We start from the raw sequence: 25,100 nt of genomic DNA on the forward strand, positions 1-25,100 counted from the left end.
GCTGCTGGGTGGAGTCAACGAGCTTCGTCATGCCTAGTCGGCGGTGTGCACCCTCGTTCGCTGTTGAACACATATGCTGACCCCGCGATTAAATCGGAGGGCATGGGTGGGTGGTCGAGCCCGAGGAAGTCCTTCATGCTCTCGGGGAAGATGACGCCGGGGCGAGATGCCATCGTGCTCGCTTGGGAGGATCTCACAATGCCTCCTACCCGGCGTGCCAACTGTCGGATTTATAACCTCAGCAGTCTACTAGGGACGATTGTGAAACCAAGAACTCGAAGGTGATCGCGAGAACACAAGGGACACGGGGATTTTAGACAGGTTCGGGTCTCCGGAGAGTAATACCCTAATTCCTGTATGCTTGGTGGCTTGTATTGCTTGAGAATTGAGATGTTAGGTACCCTAGGGGCTCCCTTGGCTGCCTTATATAGACTGATGACCTTGGGTTACAAGTTGGTTTGAATCTAATCTACTTGGTAGTTACGTGGAAGGTAATCTGAATTGGACTACAACATGCGTTTTGCAATATCCGGGCTGATTTGAATCACCCGGCCTCCTTGGCGTGTACGCTAACTTCATGTCTTTGGCCCGCACCCCTGGTTGGGTGGGCCCACTTGTCAAGTCCGGCCAGTGTCTTGGTTGGTGGGGACCCATGGGGTACCCATATCCCTCAACAAGCCAGCGAGACCAGGAGACAGACATCATGGCCTAAGGGCTAGGAATGAGCCATCTCCTGATGAGCACAGAAATGAGAACTATTGCTCAGACAACGAAGGTAGTGTGGGGGAAAATACGTATGTACCTTGTCTCCAAGTCACTCATGACCAGGAGGCAGGTGCATCGCGATCTGCTATAGAAATAGTACCGGCCACTCCAGCAACATCCAGTTAGCCAACAGAGCTTGCCTTAATCCTTCAAGGAATGGTTGATGGTCAGGCCAAACAAGCAGAAAGTAATCTCCGCTTGGCCGAGCTACAAAAATGGTTGGACGAGAGACTGGCTCGTCAGGAGGAGAGACAATTCGCGTGGCTAGAGCAGGTGGCACAGAGGGCAGACCAGAACATCAACAATGTGATCACCACCTTCTCTGCTGCACCCAATCAGTTGTACTAGCAGGTCGGGTTACCATCACCGCAAATTCAACTCCCACATGCTGGTCAGATCCCCTTGCTAATCATGCCTCCAACTGAACCGGGTAAATCCTTTGAAGTCTCTGTGCCGCATCACAGTTCAACTGGAATTCCACAATTGTTGACATCAACGACAACCTAGATAGAAAAGGATTGCACATTGTTCCCGCAAAGAAGGGTGGCGACGGTGAGGAAGCAAATGCATCAATACTCATGGTTCTATCTAATATTGCTGCCTTGCAATAGCAAAGGAAAATCTTGTGGTGGAAACAGCTACAAATCCGGATGATCATGAAGTGTCTACTGCTGCTACTCCTAATGATCCTAGTCTCACTACTTCGCAAGCTAAGGATGATCCTCATCTCACTACATTGCAAGTTCAGGAAGATCCTACGGTGGCTCCTACTCCTAGTCTCGCTACGTCAGAAGGCTCTCCTGCACCTGTTCTTGGTCTCGCTACGTCAAAAGAATCTCCTGCACCTGCTCCTAGTCGAAATATGTTGGAAGGCTCTGCTGCACCTGCTCCTGCTCGAACTACATCGGAAGGCTCTGCTACACCGGCTCCTGCTCCAACTACGTCGGAAGGCTTTGCTGCACCTGCAACTGGTGCTCCTCCTCCTCCAAATAATCATGTATCTATAGCTCCTGATGACCCTCTTCTGTCAACCAATCCTGCTACGTCAGCACCTTCTTGGAACCCCGATGACAAAGAGGTAGAATGTTAAACAATTCTTTTATTGCCATTGATTGTTGTATTAGATTTGAACAACAAATGTTTCATTCTCATGTACTAACCAACTATTTTGTTGAGCCTTGTAATAATTTTTTTCCTAGGCTTTGTGATCAGGTTTTATCTATTGGTGATCTGGCAGAGTTTGTACCGGAATCAGACTGGTCTTATAACTTGTCTGGTACCAATGGGGTGTAGAATGACCAAGCAGATAGGCTGGCATGTTGTCTTCAAGTTGCGGATGAAGCTAGATCATCTAACTACTCTAGGGGTGTTGAAGAGTCGGAGTGGATTAAGATTATGGATACATGCGGGAATACATGCGTGGCAGGGTCTAATCTTCTGCCACCCAAAAAGGAGACTTCTCCGACCACGCCATCATGTAATGAGTGTATCGATACAAGGAACACAAAACTACCTTTGTAGTGTTTTTTGTTTGTAATCTTTAATGTAACCCAAAACTATGTCCAGCGCTACTTAATCCAAGGGAGCCATTTAATCGGAAGGAGGGATGTTTGATCTTCAATGTGCGCATGATTGAGTAGTTAGCAAATCCAATAGGGGAAAATGATTTTTGATTGCCAATGTGCACATGAATAAGTAGTAAGCCCACCCAATTGAAGGGAGATTTCTTTGATTTCCAATGTTGACATGTGTGTAAGTAAGCACATGTAACCAAAGGGAGGGATGTTTGATCTTGAATGTGCACATGATTGAGTAGTTAGCAAATCCAATTGGGAAAAATGATGTTTGATTGCTAATGTGCACATGAATAAGTAGTAAGCATACCCAATCGAAAGGAGATTTCTTTGGTTTCGAATGTTGACATGTAAGTAAGCACATGCAACCAAAGGGAGGGTTGTTTGATTTCCAATGTGCACATGATTAAGTAGTAAACACATCCAATAGAAGTCATGGTACAAGGATTTACAATGTTGCCCGGATGGTACAAGGATTTCCAATTGTAGTAACCACACTGAATAGACGGGAGGTTTCTTTGGTTTCCCAATGTAAAACTCAATATAAGGTTGGGAAGGAACATCCTTTCCTGAATCTTGTTTTGGCTAGGAACATCCTATTTTGGATCTTGTTTTGGTGCGCTCTACCTTTAGATTTTGTAGCATTTTGTTTCTTGTATAATAGTTTGTTTCGTTTATAGTGATTGGACAATTTTATAGAAGTTCCTTTATTTTCCTAACATAAGAACCAGTCCTTACGAGCAGAGAGGGCTGCATGTATCTTAAGGAACCAGAAGGTACTGTCTTCCCTCAAAGTTGGAAAAGTCGCAAGCAACCTTAAAGAGGCTATAAAAGGACAAAGAAAGGATACCAATGAAACAAGAACTGAAAGAAGTGAAGATCCAGATCCAGAGTATGACCCATCTCAGGAACGGCCTGAATCTAACCAAGGACATGCCAACACGAGGTATCTGTTGTTGCCTACCAAATTTCTTGTATAAGTTATTTAGGATTGCTTGTCATTATTTGTTGTTTATGCAATTTGTCCAATCAGATCAATGATAGCATACCTGTCAGCAGGGGAAGAGGGTTGTCCAAGAGAATTCAAGCACCTGATGCCTCTGACAATATGCTTCCTAGAGTGACTAGGGCAAAGGCATTAACTTTAGCTCAGGTAGGAGTTTCGGATGGGATGACTCTTGATTCATAAGAATTGTCAACCAATGGCCAAGCAACAACCACCCACACTAAGGACATCGTCAACATGATGACAGGCAAAGGCAAGTTATTTGATCTTTTTTTCCCAAAGTCAAAAAATTGGAACGTCGCAATTAGCAACCAAATCATTATTAATACACACCACCTGTTTGATCGTAACAAAATTGTTAGGTGATGCACGCCCTTCCACAAGAGTATAAGTGCCACGGGATTCAAGAAGGTTGGGTAGAGATCTGGACAGGATAAGCAGAGGGTTACACACCAAGCTTCCGATCCATGTTTGAGAAAGGCTCAAATGGCCAGAGGAACCAATGCAAGCTGCAAAGTTTGTATCAGAGGGTGGGATCATACTGCGTGGGCATATACCAATCCTTACTCGCTGGAAGGACTACAAGACCGATAATGAAAAATATCTCAAAAACTACATTGGCAAACTGGTGGTGTGTATATATCAACTCATCTACTACCATAGTTCGTTGAATCCATTCTTTTCATCCATTTTTCTGACTACTCTTGTGTTGTGCTTAATATAGGGACAATTTGACATTGACACCACCAGTCAACCTGTCATAGAGGCATGCACTGACGTGCTCAAGTTGCAACAGAGACAGGGGAGGTACCGACTCAAGAAAAAGTACTTCAATGGTCTTGCAGCAAGTGAAGTCCCAACCAAAACTCCTGTGACCACTATGAATGATGACCAGTGGAACAAACTGGTTACGATGTGGTCTAGCCAACCTTACAGGGTATGATAGAACTTCAAATTGCCACTAGCAGATTTGCATGTACTGATCTGTTCTTCTTGTTCATGTATCTTACATGAGTTTTCATTATTGTAAAGGAGAGGGGTACTACAAACACTAGTAATCGTGGACAGGTCAGGTATCCTCAGCGCACAGGATCTAGAAGCTATATTGCATAGACTCATGTTGTGGTAAGCAACTAAACAAGTCATGCTATTGTTTTGTACTTTATTTGATGAACCTGCTCATGCTCCTTGTTCCAAGCTAACAGTTTATGCCTGTTTTCACATCATATTAGAGGGAGAAACAAGTTGAAGGAGAACCAACTCCAATTGATCTTTTCAAGAACTTTCATTGCAGCAAAAATGGCTACACCGCTCCAGTACAGGCAGCCATTGTAAGTACTTGTTTACTTTGCCTTCTTCTTTGCAACAACACTAGAAACGTTTGTGAGTATTTTTGTGAGATTATTCATTTTCTTTTTTTATTAGGGTCAAATGGAACAAATTGTCGCCCAATCTGGAGACGACCAACCAAAGACTGCTACTGAAGCAGTGGCTGAAATTGTCCAATCTAGTACATTTTAGAAGGTTGCAAGCATTCACCCACCATCGAAGAAAAGGACTAGGGTTGGTACTGCATTGCAGGTAGAAGAAATCCAAGCTGATTTTGAGAGTGAGAAACAAGGGGGGCACAACTTCGGCAAAAGATTGCTGAACAGGAGTTTGAGATGGGTGCAGTGAGATTGAGGATCTAAACGTAAGAAACAACATTGAAGTCTTCGATAGAAGAGCTCGAAGCTTTGAAGAACACCACAAAGCAGTTGCATACTTTGATTAGCCTGATTCACTTCAACACCAGTCAGAGCCAGGTGAATCCTTCCCTCAACTGAAGTGTATTTCCTGTGAACTTGTTTGTTGCTGATGTACTTTTATTGTATGTTGCATTGTTGATGTTGAACTTATTCTATTTTGCATTATTGTTACTGATGAACTATTCATTAATTGTGATGTGAACAATATGGAAGTTGGAAATGAGCTGCTTTTATATGGCACTACGAAATGCAATAATGGGCTAGGGTCCAGAAAAAAATGGTCCAATATGGTACTGCAAAATGCAATAATGGCTCTTCGTTAGATGGGTTAGGGCCTAGAAAAAAAGCCCAATATGACGTGCGACAAACATTTTTCGGCCTAAAGAATAGCGTGGAAAGCTAAAATGAGCTAAAAATGGACTAATAAAATTGGGCTCATAAAATCTCTTACATGGACTGGGCTTCAATTTGTGACGTACCAAAATCATCATAACACTCCTGCCACGTTGGAGCCTCTTATCCAACGTGGTGCAGCCTCCGAAACAATTTTATGACGACATGTGGGACGAACGCACTGAAATAAGGAAAGTCACTAGTCGTGGTTTATGACGCTCGACTAATGACGAAGGATTTTCATCATTCCCGCGTCATAAATCACGGTTTATAATAAAAAAAATACGTTTATGACACTTTTTGGTTCGTCACTGGTCGGAAGATTTCTTGTAGTGTTTGTTGGTTAGCTAGTTGACTAGCCAATCTTCAGCATCAAGGTGTTGTATCCATCCATGAACAAAGCATTTCACAGTATTTCAACGAGGCCCGTGAACGTCGAACCATCTGATTGGTGCATCTGATTTCCTCAAAAGCCATGGTTGACAAGCGGGAGAGCACGTTTCCTAAACCACTCATCCTTGCGATCCTACACCGGGACTCCGGGAGAGGACGGATAAGATTTTTGGAAAGCGCTCCATGTGTTTGGTTAAATTCGCCACCATGGCTCAGCTTCCTCCTACATCGATTGTCGCACAGCTCTGTCATCTTCGCCGACTGCTGTGACTTGTCATATCGGTAACACATATGTACCAGCCACTGTGTCTTCATATGTAAATGTTTAGTACGTGCAGCATGATCTGATCCATATGTTAATAATATTTTTTGAGATCATAATTATTTCTGATATCTATTATGTTAGAGTTTTGCATACTAGTTTCTATGCCCGTGATGTTTTATTATATTAGAATTTAATATTGCGATTACCTTTTTTTTCTTACATTGCTACACGTCAAGAGTCTTAAATATCATCTCATATGATGGCATATATTCCCTTTGTTTCAAATTATATGTTGTTTTGGCGTTTCTAGATTCATATATTTTTACCATGAATCTAGACGTAGCATATATCTATGTGTATTGAAAAGATAAAGTGACCTACAATTTAGGACTAAGGGAATATGATTTTTGGTGACGTGAAGAAGACATAGCGGGGTGAGATAAATTTTTTTATTTTTTTCATGAAACAACCCTCGTAAGCTATATTTTAGAACTATGACACAACTCCTTTGCCATTGCTCAAGTTATTATCATACAACTTATAATATTTTTTCTATGCAGAAATTTAAAAAATTATTGAGTGACTACCGCACAACTTAGAAGACAACATAGCCTACGTTCTGTCTTTTAAGTGTATATATGAGACCGTCGATTAAATGATATCAATATTCTTGTCCCTAGCCAATTTTGCATAAATTGCGCCCTCATTTCTGTCTTCGATTAAAAAAAAATCTCCTGAACAGGTGCACACTCATGCCTATTTTTGAAAAACTTGTATGCATGCATCAATTCACAGCGCTCGATCAGGGATTCAGGGTGTGGACCACACTCGACACGCCCGCACCATGAGTGCCGGGTTGGCCCGCCGCGGATGTCCATTACCTGTCGTGCTGAGATCAGCACTTGGTATCTCGACTCCCAGACGATACTTCCTACTCGTAATGGACATCACATTGACTTCCTACTGCTGATAGATTGTCCCTGTTTAATCGGCTATGACTAATTGACTATGAACGTGTTTGGATGCCGAGCACAGCCCACCAAGCCCTTTGTTTGGTTGACTGGTGCCACAAAACTTTACTCCCTCCGTCCCACAAAGACCGTTCATTTAGAAAATTTTAGATAAGGTAGTAGTAAAGCTAAAAATCCAAAGTACCTCTAATAACTCTTTTTAATCAGATGGATTACCATGTAGAATTAATTATGCATGCACGCTTGCAGTAATTTCGGACCTATTAGCCTTCCTTATTTAGCGAGTCTGGCTCGAGCATCGGCGGTGGGAGTAAATGATCAATTCGTTAATTGGGCTAGAAGGTATTATGAGAGTCTTTGTTGGATTGTTATAAAGTTATATGGTCACTTTTTATGGGATAAGTTTTGAAAGATAAATGAATAGTTTTTTGGATGGAGGGAGTACACGGCTATTAGTGCTCCTCCGTAGCTTTTCTTGCCCCATTTTGGCGCCAGCCGCAGGTAAGCGTGGCGATTTGTGGATGACAAATACTACTTCAAACACTAAACCAGTGAGATACCGATGCAGAAAAAGTCGACCCACTAAAAATTATATATTTTCACACTGTGCTACAAACAAACGAGCTAGTGCGATGTGATGGCAATAAACGGTCAAAATTTAGAGCTATAATTTTGATTCTTTGGCTCTTTGCTACTCCTATGGTGCGTTTGGCAGAGCTCCCAGAGTTGATATTCTGCTGAATCCAATAGGAGCACTGCCAAACAGTTTTTTAGAGATAAGTGATTCTCTGCTGATTCTCTGAAGTGATTCTCTAAAATGAACTAAGAAGCAAGGAGCTGAAAAAATAGCTTCTCCTGATTCTGTGAAGTGATTCTTCATCCTAAGTGTTTACGCTAGAGAATAAAAAAGAATCACTTTCGATCACAGAATTACTTCTCTCAGAGAATCAGCTTCCATAGAAAATCAGAATCAGCTTAGATGACGCCACCTGTTTCATGATGACTTCATGAGTTGTTTACCGTGACTCTGTTTTTTCACCGTAATTCAACAGTTTCAGAAGAAACAATACTGTACATTATCATAGTAACGAGAGGAAAATTCCATGTTCCAAACGAGGCCTTAATTATGGTTGAGTTCATCTTTTGACAATGATTTCAAACTGCTCGGAAATTCTTAGCTACTCCAGGTTGAATGAATTTAGTGTTTTATGTGCAGTCTTATTTTAGAGTTGGGATAGCTATATATGATCGCTACCTACTTGCAAATAAAATATGCGCGACAGCGCAAGTAGTGTATATTCTATTTTTTTTAGGTTTGGTCGATTTTGATCATTAATCTGCATACTTTAAATTAAAAGACCTCGCGCAGGTCATCTATTTTTCGTATTAAAAGAACAACCAATAGGGAACATTAGGCAATTATTTTCTAACAGCGACGTTTATCATGATGACACGCAAAACCTTATAAGAACTAGAAAAAGAAAGATGTAGCGCCATACATTGAATCAAGCAATATTTTTCCATTTTCTTTTAGGCAATCACCAAACATTTATAAAATTCAGGCAGCATATCTGAGGGCAAAATGTTACTTTGGTGTACAATTCCCGACTGTAGAAATAGCAAATAAAATTTTGTGAGGATATAAAGAAAACATTGACATTAAAAACTAGGCATCAATATAATGTCAAACTTCACCGATTTCATTATATACTCGTTTGTTTGCCAAAGAAGCAAAGTTTGCAGAGTCCCAGAAAAAGAACTGTACTCGCTTCATGTCCCTTTTTTTCATTCAAATCACACTTTAATTGGCATGTACCTACCTTTATCATTATAAAAAAATCCTCATTATGAAAATATCCCTACGTATTTCTATATATGCATCTAAATTATCCACTTCGGCCATTGTTAATCAGAATCATTCCTATGCTATTAAGAAAATAATTTAAATGAACACCCTAAATCTTCATCTAGACTATTCACCAAAACAATTGTTGAAAATAACCCAAAGCAACACTAAGTCTATATTTAAATTACCTTGCTTTATCATTCAAGTCCCAAAGTACTGTGTATATCTTTTAACAAATTATCCACTTTCACTATTATTGATCTAAATTAACCACCTATGCCATTGTGAAAAAATAATATAAAGCCCAAAATATCACAACTATTTGCGCCAATGAAATTTAACTAATATTTTGTAAACAAAGATGTTCACAATTTATATTCTGCATAGTCCAGATAACCCCCGCGTGAAACTTTGTTTTCATGTTAAAAGAGCAAATGGAAATACTAATAAAGACGTGCATCATAATTCACTGAACCTTAGGAAAAGACGACACATGGACCATACATCCAATCGGGCGGTGCTTTTATATTTGCTTTTGACAGGCTATCAGAGAGTACATGCATGCTATAGCCTATAGGGACCAGCACATACCAAGTGCGATTTTCCAAAAGTTTTTGGCTATATAAAGAAAAAAATGTAATAGAGGTGGACCATCTAAGGTCAAACTTCACGAACTTTTGCAGTCTGCGTGTTCACCAAAAAAGGAGAACCAAAACGTTTGGACAACCTTCTATAATGACACACAAGATATATAACACAAACTACAATAGGATCATGCCCGATTATCAACTATGACTTCGAGTAAGGTGAGAAGTTTTAAAGTTTTTGGATACCTGAGATCCAAAGTAAACTTAGAAATTCAAGTAAGGAGAGAAATTATATTATTTGGTTCATGGAGAAAAAAGAGCATCTGCATGGTCACAATAAATCAATGCAAAATGACGCAACACTAACTCATGTATCAGCTATCATTGATGTTCATATGCATGATGTGCATGTTTATGCTTTGTTCATACCAGGACGTATACGATAGAAGTACTTTGCGCTATGCATGACTTAACTCTCACGTTAGGGGCTCAAACATGACTTAAAAAAGGGCATGTTGACCGATAGCTATGTAGAAAGCCTAATTTGATGACAATTATTTAACTTCGAAGGTGCTAGAGCTTGACTCCTATTCATATGAAACATTTACCTGGAGAGTAAAATTGGAATAGGAAGATTTTTGGAAGCAAAGATACATTTGGAAAGCGACATAACACTAAGACAACCACATCTTTACAAACTACGATGTGACAACCACATTTCTATTACAAACTACGATGTACTCTAAGGTTACGTTCTCATGTGATCATGTCAGCATCTGTAACTTAATTACCTAAACTTGAAAAGGACAAAAATACATCACTGATTACACATAAATGGCCAAGCACAATTTTCCACATATACAATTTTCCACGTATACAACCACACAGTTTACACATGACTTCATTACTTAGATCTTTCTTGCAAGCAAAGACAGAGAGAGAAGGGAAAGAAAAACCCCAAGCCATGTCACCAATGACTAAGCCCTTGTTCTCTTACCTCCAAACTCCCAACTTTAACACTATGCAAAAAGAAGATTCCCCATCACATCAAACTTGCGGTACATGCATGGAGTACTAAATGTAGACGAAATCAAAAACTATTTGCACAATTTTGTTGTACTTTGCGAGACGAATCTTTTGAGCCTAATTAGTCAATATTTGGACAATAATTCACAAATACAAACGAAACGCTACAGTTGATCTACAGTAATTTAGCACCTCCCAAATTCGCGAAGTAAACAAGGGCTAATGTTGGGACCAGAGTATGATGTGAGAATGATGTGCACCTTCAACCCTTTCCCAACATCAAAAATTTCCATCTCACTACCCTACTCCACATCACCTCCTTGCTGGCCTGGGCTTGTTCCCATCCCCCTGCCTCCAGCTAGAGCTATAGTAGTACTTGGCAGTACAGCAACAACAGCAGCGAAGAGACACAGCTGGGGGTAAAGGATCAAAAGCAACAGGGGAAGAGAGAGAGAGAGGAGCACAAGATCCACAATAGCTTTACTGAAGGTGTGTTTGATTTTGGAACGACGTGGGTTGGTGTCGACCCATCTCGTGTTTGTATGAGATGGATGATTTCATTTCAGTTTTTTATTTGGTTGAAGGGGTTGAGAGGGATGGGATGGATGTCATTTTAACACTGTTAGTAACGGGTCCCACCTGTCACCTGTGGACCCCTCCTCCCTGCCCCGCGCCGACCCCCACCTTCTCTACGCTCGGCACCGCCTCCTCCCCGCCCCGACGCCGGCCGCCGCTTCCTTCCCGCTGGCCGCCTCCTCGCCGCCCTCATGCCAGGCCACCTCCTCCCGTGCACGCATAGGCCCGCACGCGGACGCACGGACGGACGCACGCGACGTCGACGCGGGTCCAGTGCGTCCGCTCGTTTTGGGCGGATGCGTTCGACTCGCATCTCAACCGAATATTCTCCTATTAGGTCCGACCCAACCCCCATTCCTCTCCAACCAAACGTGGGTTCATGGGTCGAAGGCAACCCCCTCCGGCACCAAACAAACCCACCTTGAGTAAACACCACTGCCGCCCTTCTCCCTCCCTCCCTCTCTTGTTTCTTTCCTGTTGTCCAGTTGTTGCTCACTAGTCACTACTACCAAGCCCCCCTGCCTTTGTTTGCAGCTCCTGCTCCAACCTTTCCCCTCCCACCACCCACCCACCCAAACCCGGGCAAGGAACCAGGAGCAACTTGCTTCGGTGGCTTGGAGTGGGCGCTTGGATCACCACCGGTCCCCGACGCCCCGGCGTGCGAGTGCAGGAGGAAGCAATCATTCGCGCCACCGCAGCAACCAACCTCCTCCGTTCTTGGATTGGCTCTCGGCGTGCCGGGCCCCTCCAACCGGGCAAGAAACCAAGCAAGAACCCCACCAATCCCGCCCTTCTCTCTTGGCATGTGACTGCTGCTGGCTCGATGATGCGGGAGGCGCTGGCCTCTCTGAAATCCTGAGCTCACTTGCCTCCTGGACGGGTGGAAGCCTCGGCGGTTTCTTCCGCTGTTCATGTGGCTCTGGGAACATCCGGCCCGGAATCGGGGAGGGGCGCAACACAGCATCGTGGAGTCTGAATCGCTGCAGCACCACTTGTCTCGTGCTGTGAGGCCGTGTTTCTTGAAGGTCTTCAGTGGCTGAAGCGGGGGGCTGGTTAGGATGGCTCCGAACGGGGCAGGGGAGTGCGGCGGCGGCTGCCGGCGAAGGAAGGCGGCGCACGCCGGCGCCGGCGCCGTTGCCGGCTTCGTCGTGTGCCTCTTGGTGGTCTGGGCAACTGGTGGATGTGGGAGGCCAAGTTCGGGCAGGGTTGCTGAGGAGGAGGGGATGCTGGGGCAGTTCAACCTCAGTACGACACAGCTGCAGGCGTTGGTGTCCCTCCTCTCGTCGACAGAGGTACTTTGCTTGCCTAATTATTGTGTCAGTATCTTGTTTTCTACTTTTCTGTAGTTCTAATTGAATGGAACAGTGCAGGAGCTTGCCACGCATATGCATTGCACAATCTTTCATCCGTGTTCAGTCCGCTGCTGTTGATATAGCTATTCGTTGTTTGATAGCCATATAGACTACTATCTGAGGTAGTTGAGCACCAAAACTCGTGAAAGATTGTAGATAACGGGAGCAATAAATAGATTAATTTGTCATGTTACACACAAGTCACTGTAAAGGAGTGAGATGTATCAAGGATTGAACGTAGACATGCAGTTTCTCCCTACGGCATGTCAAATAAGGTGCATATGAATTTGTTATGGACTAGATATCACGTGTCAACCTGTTCCATTCCGTATGGTACTGACACCTGAAGAGGTATGCTATCTTTCTGTATGTTCACTTGATTATCTAGTGCTATTTGGAATGCTGAGTCTGTTCTTGTAGTTAACAGTACCTATATGAGCTAATTAATCTACTAAACAGAGTAGTACAAGGTTCCATGGTAATAAGAATTTGTTGTGGGTAGAAGGATTGCTGGAAATGGTTGACAATAGATTGAGTTGGATTCCAGTGGATTTTAGAAATTTAAGCTGTTATAAGATCGATGAAAATAGATAAAGAAATGTTTAGAATCCAATAAAAAAATGTTAGGTTGCCAGTTTTTCTGTTCCAGCAAGGATTGAAACAAGCATTAGGGGCTTGCTTGCTTCAAGCCTGTGTTTTGCTGCCTGGGCTAGGCAGACTTCTCAGGCCGTCGATTTCGAGTGCCTACCGTTGGATTTAGCTGCCTAGTCCAGGGTTGCAACCAAACAAGCCCTAGAAGCATAACATTAATAGGCAAGAAGGTAGACCGGTCATCCTTGAATGGACAGAGAGTTTCTAAAATTAATCGGCTCAGCATATAGAAGCCTAAATCAATTTCAATCTAAATGCACTTTAGGCTTTTCTAGTGTTTCTACTCTATCGGAACAAAAGTTTTGCACTCTAGGTTTCAATCCTATAAACTACACATGTCAATCCTAGGGAAAAAATGTGAAAAATAAGTGCAATAAATTAATTTTGGTATGTAGAGGTAGAAGAAAAATACGCATGACAACCTTTTCTTGAGGTATTGGGGAGTCACCCCTCTCCCACAATCCTTGTTGGAGCCCCTCACAAGAGTTAAACAATCGCTGCCAGGCTGTCTCAGCGCCACGAAGCATCAAGAATAACAAATGTGGATCACTGATCTAAACCAACTCTTGGTTAATCATCTAAGCCGGATGCACACTATGCCTAATCTTGTGTTGATTTTTGGATGCTTTTCACTTGGTGCCAATTGAACCCCAAATATGGGTCTACTTTTTTACTTGATCTCTAGCAACCTCAAATGGCCGTTTCAACAACCAGCAGATATAGTTAGCTATCAAGAACTCCATTGTTGCACACAAAGCTGTGGTAATCTAGGAAGTAAAAGTAAAGGGCTACATACCTTAAGTGCATTTCACTTACTATTTTCTTGAAAACATATTTAACATACTATTGCTATCAGGCATTTAGTATTTATGGTAAACATGACAAGAAGGGGAGATGTAAAACGTGATTCAAATGCAAGGGACTCATTTCAATATATTTAATTGCTCATGTCGAACTCAAGACAAATCACTCCAATTCATATTTATAAACTAGCTAATATATGTGTGAAACAGAAGAATATACATCTCAGTGGAATGGAAAATTTTACTTTTCCCATCAAATACCTGTACCTGTGTCCAACTGAGAGTTTTGAATGCAATGTTTCTAATAGCTGTCTGATCAAATAGTTGTTACTAACAATGTTTTTGCGCTATCGCATTTTGCATTCCTCACTGTCACTTTCCACTATTTCTTTGCTATTATTTTGTAGAGAGAATGTATGGGAAAATCTGGATTGATCCATGGTGGAAATCAAGTAAATGGCATGTCTTGTATCCCAGATAGTCTTTGTATTCGAGATAAGATATATGATGGAAAGCAGAATTGGTTGAAAGATGCAATTCTTCAACAATTCTGCACAGTTCAAGATAAATATGGTGTCAATAGTCATGCACCTGCGGTATTGGAAGCTAAGTTCTTGCAAAATGTCATACAAGAAGACATTAGTTCTACTACACAAGGCAATGTGAGTGTTTCATTTTATTTCCTCTTGTATGTACTTTGTGAATGGCAGCTCTTACAGTTACAGATATAAAGCATGTATAGAGTTGCATTTAGTGAAACATGTAGTTGAGTGTATTTGGCTATTCGTGAGTCATCTGGAACTTCTACCTATTACATGTAACATATTGTTCTATAGATATCTGAACTCTAATAGATATTTCGTAGAGGTTAATATATATAGTTTCTTCAGAACTCAATCCTAAGTAGAATTCTCTTGCACGAACTACCTAGCTTCATTTTTTATGCCATGATACTTGACTATAGCTGTTAAACCTCTAGCTTTTGATTTATCATTAAAGAAATGGAGTTTTATCATATTGGTAAAGTAAAATATTGGTTTGACATGTGGTTATTTGATTTTTAAATATTATTTGTAATTGCATAATCCACGATCATGTTACTCATCAACTGCTACAAAGTTGCATTGATTTTGTTTTTGTTTCCAATGTATCTAGCTGCATGAATGTGAGTTATGTGCTGGAATGAATGGCGTGAATGTGGTCCAGAATATTGTGTCAAGTTCCAATCACACAGTGATGCTCTTTCTATCTGCTTTATTTGGGAGCATTGTGGTTTCAATAGTTAAAACTATACACAAAAGAAGGATTCAATCAAATAAGCTGTGTGAGTCTGACAAAGTTCTCCAGATACCAAGTGCTAAAATAAGTCGAAAGTGGTCAAAAAGAGCCCTGCTTATTGGTGTCTCAATTGGGCTTTGTAGCTCTGGATGCATATTTTTATGCATGTATGCAGATGTTGTCGCTAGGAGAATTGAGAATCTTGCTAATATGTGTGATGAGAGAGCAAGGATGCTACAGGATCAGTTTAATGTAAGCATGAACCATGTGCAAGCTTTGGCTATATTGGTCTCAACATTTCACCATGGGAAGAATCCGTCTGCTATCGATCAGGTACCCTTCATGAATTGCAAAGTTCTCCCATACACATGGTGAATAACAAACTTTCAATATGGGTGTCATATAGTAATAGCGAAATAGTAAATTTTAGAACAGATCAATGGGAACCATATTATGATGTGTAGTGAACTCAAAGTGCCCTTAGTTCAGCTCCTGCTTGGCACCATTTAATACTAGCTTCCAGTAGAGTTAAGTCAACTTTGAGATTGCATATTTGCTTAGTATAACATTCATGTTATTATATTTACTTGGGTGAAGTCAAATACTTCTGCTTCTGATGATATTGTATTTACCGCTTTTTTTAAATAATGGTGTTGTACTTACCGTACTGGATATCATGATGTCCATTGGTGCTGCACTTTAGTGATGAAGGGACATAACTTGAAGTAGATAGATTCCTTAAGGAGGCTGTCTTATTTCTTATTTAAGAAAGGGAGCCGTCGTAATTGCTGACACTGCATGCAGCGGCACAAGGTTTTTTGAATTGGGGAGTAAACGATAATAGTGTAGTGGTACGCTCCCTAGTTGAGGGAGACACTAACCAGGGTTCAAACCTTGGTGGCACAAAAAAAAAACCCTCGCTGGCAACCCGGAAAAATAGTGGCAGGGCGCCGGCCTGTGGCACATATGGTTGGTTTGGGCCCTCCTATCAGGGGGTAGTTGCTGTGGTCGCCAACCCAGTTGGTCGTGGTCGGCCCAGGTTACGGTGCGGGCCTATAGGGTGAATCCAGGGTTTGGGGGTTTTCTCGGCCAGATTGGCTGAGATTTCTTTTTAGTGCAATGCCGTGGCGGCGGTCTTTCCCCCACCGGTCGAGTTTTTTTTTAATAAGTGCCAAGCGTCTCATGTATCCTGACCACTTCAATAGCATTATTGCCTCCCAAGGATCATCTTCATTTACTTATAGTTAGGAGGCGGCAACAAAGACCAGAGCCTTGTTCTGGCTGAAACCTGGAATAGCATTCTATTTACTTGTCCCCTGATCTCTAAGTATGTAGTAGAGAAAGGAATGAATGCGTGTACATCCATGTACTGCCAATAAGCAAATAATAGGGATTTTGCTAGGTGGATAATCCAAAATCCACTGTATTATGAAGTATGAACCATACAGAAGTTCTTAAAACAGTAGTATTTAGTTTGAAACTATATTTTCTATTTACTAATAATTATTGTTTGTAAGGAGAAAGTCATGTTAGTTTTCATCCTGCTAATATAACTGTACCTTTTTCAATGATCATGTACTTTTGCTTATACCGACCCTTGCAGAAAACATTCGAGGACTTCACAGCAAGGACGACATTTGAAAGGCCATTGATGAGCGGTGTGGCCTATGCATTGAAGGTATTACACAGTGAAAGGGAGCAGTTTGAGCAACAACACGGATGGAAGATTAAGAAGATGGAAGCTGGAGATCAGTCCCTTGTTCATGATTATAATCCTGAAAAGCTTGAACCATCACCAGTTCAAGATGAGTATGCACCTGTTATTTTCTCTCAGGAAACTGTGAAGCATATCATATCTGTAGATATGATGTCTGGGAAGGTGAGGATATTTGCAGGCCTTTTCTGTAAATCTTTTCTCTTTGATCTATATTCTCACTGCTAACTTTGTTAGGAAAATAAGCAATTTCTAACTCTTCTTCTTACTTTCGAGTGCTTAAGATAAAACATGTGCAAAACTTTATCCTGTTCATTAAACTAGAAATTGGTGCATAAAAATTACATTGTTACAATGAATGTGATAGTATTATGAGCTGTTCAGTGTCTTATTCAACAGTTCATCTGAGTTAGAGCGTTATATTACCATAAATTGTGGATAGGTTCCATAGAATGTTCAAACCTTAGGTAATCTACGCAGGAGGCCATGAATTTGTTCATCACTGCCTATAGCTGACATGTGGACCTTAGATGTTCGACCTCAGTAAAAGAGTTGTGCCCCCTCTCTCTTTTCCACAGTATAGCAATAAAAGATCTTTTGGTTATTGCATTCTTTTTTGGTGGTTTAGCGCATTACATGATGGTACAAAAGCAACACAGGAGCCATAGATTGTAGGCTTGAAATAAATATGTAAGCTTTTAGATTTCAGGACCTTCATCTGTCTCTTAACATTAGAACCTTGATTTCAGGAAGATCATGATAATATATTACGTTCCCGGGCAACAGGTAAAGGGGCTCTAACGTCCCCTTTTAAGCTTCTGAAATCTAATCATCTCGGTGTGGTGCTTACGTTCACCGTGTACAAATATGATCTTCCTCCAAATGCGACACCAGAGGAGCGTATTCATGCTACATTGGGGTAAATTTGTTTCCATATAGGCACACACTTATGTTTCCCCCCTTTAGGAGACTTGATCTTATTGTGATTATTGACACTTTGCAGTTATCTTGGTGCCTCATTTGATGTTCCTTCTCTGGTGGATAAACTCCTAGAGCAACTCGCTAGCAAACAAAAGATAGTTGTTAGGTTATATGACACCACAAATCATACCTCTCCTATCAAAATGTATGGTTCTGATTTTACTGTGTCTGGTGATCTGCAGCACATTAGTAGCATTGATTTTGGAGACCCAACACGCAAACATGAAATGCATTGCAGGTACCAATCTTTTGTGATCAGAATTTGTAAAATGCTTTTGTCCTTCAGATGCACTCAATGCTTCCTTGTTCACACTTCCAGATTCAAACATGAACCCCCACTTCCCTGGTCTGCAATTATAATATCAGCAGCTGTAGCTATAATTGTTTTGCTTGTTGGACATATTATTTATGCAACTCTGAACTCCCTTGAAAAGGCTGAACAAGATTATATAGTAATGAGAGAACTAAAAGGACAAGCTGAAGCTGCGGATGTTGCAAAATCTCAGGTTCTGTTTACCTTTTCCAGTGTCTTTGTACTATTCTTTAGTTGTTATCTCCTGTGTGCTACTTTTCTCTTTTTGTCGGCTGATAAGATATTGATTGCCTTGCAGTTTTTAGCAACTGTTTCCCATGAGATTCGGACTCCAATGAATGGTGTTCTAGGTTTGTACTTCAGAGATCTCTTTTGTTTAATATTAGATATTATATGTATTTTTATTAATGTTTTCGCAATAGACATTGTCAAATGATTTTTGAAAGCGGCTTTCTTCATGAATCAGGTATGTTGCAGATGCTAATGGACACGGAACTTGATACAACTCAGCAGGATTTTGTAGTTACTGCTCAAGAAAGTGGAAAGGCATTGATAAACTTGATAAATGAAGTCCTTGATCTAGCTAAGATAGAGTCAGGAAGGATTGAGTTGGAAGCAGTGCCTTTTGATGTCCGTGATATTCTTGACAATGTGGTATCTCTGTTCTATGAAAAATCACAGGCTAAAGGCATAGAGGTCAGTACTAATTTAAAATCTGTAACTCTGAATATTGTTTTAATGACATGGGACCTGAAATCATGTTTAATTCACTAATTCTTTTGTGAGGGTAGTTGGCTGTGCTTGTATCTGATCAAGTTCCAGATGTTCTAATTGGGGATCCTTGGCGGTTTCGGCAAATCATTACAAATCTTGTGGGGAATTCTATGAAGGTTAGTTTCAGATCTTTGGTAGCTTCCATGTTTAGCTTTCTGGCAAGTTGTAGTTGTGTTTGGTCAATCCCACCACTAATTTATACAATTGTACTCAGTAGGAAATGTGGCAATTTAACTAAGATAGTAATGCTGTGAGCTTATTAACTTGAGATTTCTTTACAGACTTATAACTTGGTGATTCTCAAATAGCTGCAGCGTTAGCAACTTGATATTTGACTATAATTTCCATACCTAAACAGATTGTTGCCTTTTGCATCATTTTCTTTTATGCAACCTAGGAATGATCTCATTTATCTCCATCTTAATGAGGCTGCCTGTAAATACAGTTTACCGAACGAGGCCATATCTTCGTTCAAGTGCATTTGGTTGAGGAACTAAAGAGGGCAGGAAACATTTTTTATGACGTTTCTGCTCAGAACAGAGAAGTTCTGGATGATCCTGACAACATGAAGCTATGGAACACACTAAGTGGGCTTGAAGTAGCAGATAGCTGGAAGTCATTGGAGAATTTTAGGATGTTCAAAACTTCAACTGGTGAAACAGATACAATTAACTTAGTTGTCAGAGTTGAAGACACTGGCATAGGAATAACAAAGAATGCTCAACTGCGTATTTTTACACCTTTCATGCAAGCTGACAGTTCCACCTCACGTACATATGGTGGAACTGGAATTGGCTTGAGTATTACAAAACGTTTGGTTGAATTGATGGGCGGAGAAATAGGGTTTACGAGTAAATCAGGAGTTGGTAGTACATTTTCATTTACTGCCATTTTCAAGGAGAACAGAAAAGGTCCTGGTGATATTAAAAGATATTATTTCGAACCTACTCCATCAGACTTTCAAGGAATGAGGGCTCTTATTATTGATGGAAGGAATGCACGTGCAGAGATTACTATGTACCATCTGCAGAGACTTGGAATACATTGCAATCTTGTTGCCACAACTGAATCTGCATTTTCAGCATTGCTGGAAGCCTGCACCTCAAGGTTCATTTCCTTTCTTGTGTATCTTACTGTTTGATTTGTTTTCTACACCTTTCTACAGGTTATTTTGTTCAAACCGATGTAAAATGCCTTGCACTTTATAAGCTTCAGTCCTCTCAACACATGGTGTAGCTATAATTTCTTGAGTTGGTTGGATATCATTTCTTTGGATATTTTCTGTAGTGTGGAGGTTCGATAATTTCTTATCAACCAATGAAAGATAGGAGAAACAGAGTGAAACTTTTGTTGGTTTCAGTTTAGAAGCTGAAATAAGTAGTTTGATTCTAAATGACTTGTCAATTCCTTCAGTTATGGAATCAGGTTTACAACATGCACTGTAGGTACAGTAAAAATTGTTAATGTTCGTCCTACAGTGCATGTTGTTTAGAATCAAAGTTCCGTCTCACTTTTCATGTTGTTACTTGTTATGCATTTTCTTTTAAACTGCTAATGACTTATTTTACATGTTGTGCAGCAAAAGCAATCCGAACATGGTCCTTGTTGATACAGAAGCTTGGGGTAAGGGTTCAGGTTTCGCATTTTATCGTCGCCTTGTAGATCTTCAACTAAAGGGCACACACAAGTCTTCTGAACCCATGCCAAAGATTTTTCTTTTGGGAACCTCAATAAGCCCTGCCGAGTCTGATTATTTGAGGTTGACAGGATATGGTGATTGCATAAGGAAACCCCTCCGCCTTAGTACTATCGCTGCTAGTTTTCGCAAAACCTTAGGGATTGGGGTTACAAGGCAACACAATAGAGATCAGTCTTCGGTTCTTCAAAGTGTACTAACTGGAAAACAGATTCTGGTTGTGGATGATAATGCAGTCAATCGTAAAGTTGCAGCTGGTTCTTTGAAGAAATATGGAGCTATAGTTACATGTGTGGACAGTGGAAATGATGCAATTGATATGCTCAAGCCACCTCACACATTTGATGCTTGTTTCATGGATGTTCAGATGCCTGAGATGGACGGGTAATCCTCCTTTCCAATACGTAACTAATAAAAGATTGTTATATGTTATGTACGTGATGTGGGTGTACTATAATAAATTCAGCAAGTATAGATCCTTTGTGCAGAAATCTGAAACGTCTTACATTGGTTCTCATGGAAGTATGTCTTTAATTTTAGCTATAAGCTTCTTGAGCTAGAGTTAAATTTTGGTACTCAACTAAAGAAACGACAAATGTATGCATATCCTTTTATTATTATTAGGAATCTAGTTTTTTTTTCTCGAACACATAGGAGAGTTGTGTACCATTATATTAAAGAAGTATCAGGAAGCTAGTGATCATAGGTGGATCGCTGAGCATAATCTCTTGCACATTCAGTGCTTGGTTAAAAAGATCACTGTAGCTTAGTATGCTTAGTTTGTGGCTACATCCACTTTGATCACTAGTAGATGCACTGTAGGACTAACATTAACAATTTTTACCTTCAATTTCAGGTTTGAGGCTACAAGATTAATCCGATCCGTAGAGAAAAAAATCAATGATATGATCCAGATGGGTGAAGTATCAGCTGATAATTATGGAAATAAGCCGCATTGGCATGTCCCGATTTTAGCCATGACAGCAGATGTAATCCAAGCGACCTTTGAAAAATGTATGGAATGTGGAATGGATGGATATGTGTCAAAGCCATTTGAAGAACAGCAGCTCTACTCTGCTGTTGCCCATTTCTTAGAGACTGGTGAAACAGATCCAACTTCATAAGAGATGAATGGCCTGTTTGGATTGAACCCCGGAAAAGTTGCCTGCACCAGGCAGCACTCCCAGGCATTCCGAGCACCTGGCACAGGATCGACCTGTCTGGGCAACACTGGTACTTGCCTTAACACTAGTTCAAGATCTGCCAAAAGACCCACTTGAAGGTCAGCAGGTCCTGCAAAGCAGTGGAGCTACGGCGTACTAAAACCAGATTCGACTGAACTGCATTTTATCTGGTGATTTCCTCTACATACTTTTTAGGAGCAAGCTTATACAATTATTATTGTTTTTTTTGCAAAGAAGCTTATGCGATTAAGGTAATTGCCCATGCAGCTCACAAAGCATATGCATTTGCATTATTTATGGAGCGATAAAGATAGTTCCCCATCGCTCCATAAAGCATCTTGTTATCCGAAAAAAAAGAAACCTGTTATAACACTGACTTGCCTGGCATCAAATGCGGATAAAGCATCTATTATGTTTGCCAGCTTAGTACAGATAATAAAAGCAATATATGAAGTATCTTAGAAACGCAAATACTAATTTGCTCTTGTTATCCAAAAAAAGAAACCTGTTATAACATTGACTTGCCTGGTGTCAAATGCGGATAAAGCATCTATTATGTTTGCCAGCTAAGTACAGCTAATAAAAGTTATATATGAAGTATCTTAGAAACGCAAATACTAATTTGCTCTTTACTTTTTCAGGGAAATTGCTTGATTTGTTAATTGTAGCTTTATTTTTGAGCAAATCAAACTGAAGGCCCAGTGCGCATAGACCTTGCTAGTAAAGAAAATACCTTGCACTCCCGCTCATTGGGGAAAAGAAGATAAGAAGAAAATAGGGGTTAATATATTTTCCTGGCCATAGTTTTCTGGGACAAATACAAGTTTTGAACTTGCAACTGCGGTAGCGATTGCTTCTGTAATGTTTTCTAACACCACCTCATTGATTCTCAAATGCTGTATTCTAGGTGCTTCACGGACAAACCAAGCTACAGCTTGCGTCAACATTGAGTTCAGCGACATCGCCTCATCCCTTATACAAGAAAGCGAAGGGCTTCAAACCTTTTTGGCATATGATAGATCACGGAGGATACACTCGGTATCACCACGTCAAGCACACACTTTTTCAAGGCTTAATGCATACTGTAAATAGTCAATTGTGGGTTGGAAAATGTAAATAAGGATTGTTGTATTCCGTCAATTTTGTGGGTTGGGTTAGTTGGTCTTTTAACCATTCTTTTGTAGCAATCTATGATTTATTATTAGGATGAGCATTGTTGACGAAAGGGAGATTGATGCGGGTTCAAGGTTACCGTAAGACAGGTTCGTACCGCCAAGTAGGCATGATGCCATGCTCATACATATATAAAAGGAACCAGTTTATTACATTTGAGCTTTCACACTTCCACCTGTTGAAAAACAAGAACTACTGGTCCGATTATAAGTGAGCTCTTCTCTTACAGAAACTAACCTCCTAAAACAGAGGAGCCTAATTCAAGATTATATACAAGATGGAGCTTATCCCTTTGTAGATTAGATCTATTATTGTAATAAAGAAGATTTTTTTATTTATATTTGTTGGTGCTAAAATCGGGCCAACATTCGAACGTGTAGCAGGCAGGGGCACACCTTGCAGCGTCTCTGCACAGGACGGTCAGACCAGTTCGATAGATCGGTCAGACCGGTTTTGTCGGTGAGCTCGGTGACGGACCAACGAAAACTTATCCGGGAAGGATCACGTTGGGGCAAGCGCACGCAGGGTTGCTCTAAGATCGGCAGGCCACCTAGAGCGCCCTCAATCGATGTAGAGACGAAAGAGGAACAAGTATTAGTTGGAAATGCTAGGGCAAAGGAAAAAGGTAAAAAAGATAAAAGATGTGTTTTTGATTGATTGGATACCCTCAATCAGCTGTGGCCCTTTATATTTATAGGTTGGGGAGATCTTGCTCCATTAGGAGTCGAAATCGTTTCAAATCCCGTGTCAAAATACAATTATTAACTCGGACTACACAGACCAAACCGGTCTAACCACCCTGGCAAACTGGTTTGATCGGTTTTCCTGGGTGCAGATCTTCCCGAGGGCATAACTCTCTCATTCGGACTTCAAATCGGACGTTCTACATATGCATTTTGATCTATTCGACGAGAGCTACACAATAGTGGAGTACAATTTGCATTTTGAGTACTTTATTCTAACCGGTCTGACCAGTTTGGGAGACCGGTCTAAAGAAGTTTGTCCAGGTTTGCCAATTTCGGCTATGAACACATGCCCCCCCTATTTTTTTGGCAAATCATGCATGCTAGAAAACACCATTTTGGACCAAAATTTCCTATGCATTGACCATATATTTTTCCTAAGGGCGATAATCATCTTATCGGCCATAAAACTTACTCTTAATTCAAGGAACAACTTGCTTTGGCCTCCATACCTGCTTAGTAGCTACTGACCTCGCCGGTATCACCGCTGCATGCTGCTCCGTTGATCCTTGCTTCCACATCCGTTGTAATCTTCTTTTTTGAGTGTGAGACAAGCCTGAGGGACGCCACCTCGGCCGTAGGTATTTTGAATTTTTCTTGCTGTCTTTCTCACCACCTTTAGCAGCAATGGGTGCACTTCTGACTAGATCATTGTTAGCAACAACCGATCTTTGCAATGAACCATAATTTGAATATGTAGGAGGATATTGAATAATAAATGGTTGCATATGTAAACTACCATAATCGAAAGGTGAATAATAGTAAGGATATGACCAAGACCATGGCGTAGTCGGTCCAAAATATGCATGTGGCGCAGCAGCATAATTTACATGAGACTCACAAGAACATGGTTGTTTTTGATGTTTTGGTGAAAATTTTGATGTTTTACCTTTACTTGGCTGGCTCCCTTGTTTCTGGCTAGCTCCTTCCTTTTCATACTTGGCCAACAGATCCTTGAAGGTCGACCTCGCCTTGTTCTTCAAATCACGCTTGGCTCCAGTATTCCTGGATGAGCCGGTTAGACCGGTTCTGAGACCGATCAGACCGGTCTTTGCAGCACCAGCGTCCTTGCTTTTGCCTTGCCCCCCAAGCGTTGAAGTCTTCAATATATCTTGAGGGGCCTTCTCACCACATTGTATGACATTGCGCTATATGTTCTAATGTGGTTCTATTATCATCACTGTGAACTTAGTAAATTTTGGAGTCCTAAACCCTTGTGGAAATTGAACAAACTCATAAGTTTGAGGGTAAGGCTTTTGATATGCTCTTTTTGGGACCTTATGATCTC

At 40.9% G+C, this 25,100-nt stretch overlaps 1 protein-coding gene across 4 annotated transcripts; it reads left to right on the forward strand.

Moving 5' to 3' along the window:
- The first annotated feature begins 11,639 nt into the window (after positions 1 to 11,639).
- On the forward strand, positions 11,640 to 23,221 carry LOC117835912 (probable histidine kinase 5). Of its 4 annotated transcripts, XM_034715241.2 has the most exons (15): positions 11,640 to 12,442; positions 14,364 to 14,618; positions 15,112 to 15,567; positions 16,838 to 17,113; positions 17,698 to 17,867; positions 17,952 to 18,167; positions 18,249 to 18,435; positions 18,541 to 18,592; positions 18,709 to 18,938; positions 19,034 to 19,132; positions 19,462 to 20,123; positions 20,596 to 21,096; positions 21,569 to 22,066; positions 22,538 to 22,676; positions 22,804 to 23,221. In XM_034715241.2, exons 1-13 carry the CDS (start codon positions 12,209 to 12,211, stop codon positions 21,834 to 21,836), a joined length of 3,606 nt encoding a protein of 1,201 aa, XP_034571132.1. In that variant the 5' UTR covers positions 11,640 to 12,208; the 3' UTR covers positions 21,837 to 22,066; positions 22,538 to 22,676; positions 22,804 to 23,221. The 4 variants fall into 4 exon arrangements, with proteins under 4 accessions (XP_034571132.1, XP_034571133.1, XP_034571131.1 ...); XM_034715242.2 differs by lacking the exon at positions 22,538 to 22,676 and having other exon boundaries at positions 21,569 to 22,147; XM_034715240.2 differs by lacking the exon at positions 22,538 to 22,676.
- The last annotated feature ends 1,879 nt before the right edge of the window (positions 23,222 to 25,100 follow it).

This window comes from Setaria viridis, chromosome 9, assembly GCF_005286985.2.
Source record: "Setaria viridis chromosome 9, Setaria_viridis_v4.0, whole genome shotgun sequence".
NCBI classification, from domain to species: domain Eukaryota; kingdom Viridiplantae; phylum Streptophyta; class Magnoliopsida; order Poales; family Poaceae; genus Setaria; species Setaria viridis.

Coding starts and splice junctions, on each gene's coding strand:
- LOC117835912 (XM_034715242.2), top strand. CDS start 12,209: ATGGCTCCGAACGGGGCAGGGGAGTGCGGCGGCGGCTGCCGGCGAAGG. Junction 14,619..15,111: donor GTTCTACTACACAAGGCAAT/GTGAGTGTTTCA, acceptor CAATGTATCTAG/CTGCATGAATGTGAGTTATG. Junction 18,939..19,033: donor CACAGGCTAAAGGCATAGAG/GTCAGTACTAAT, acceptor TTGTGAGGGTAG/TTGGCTGTGCTTGTATCTGA.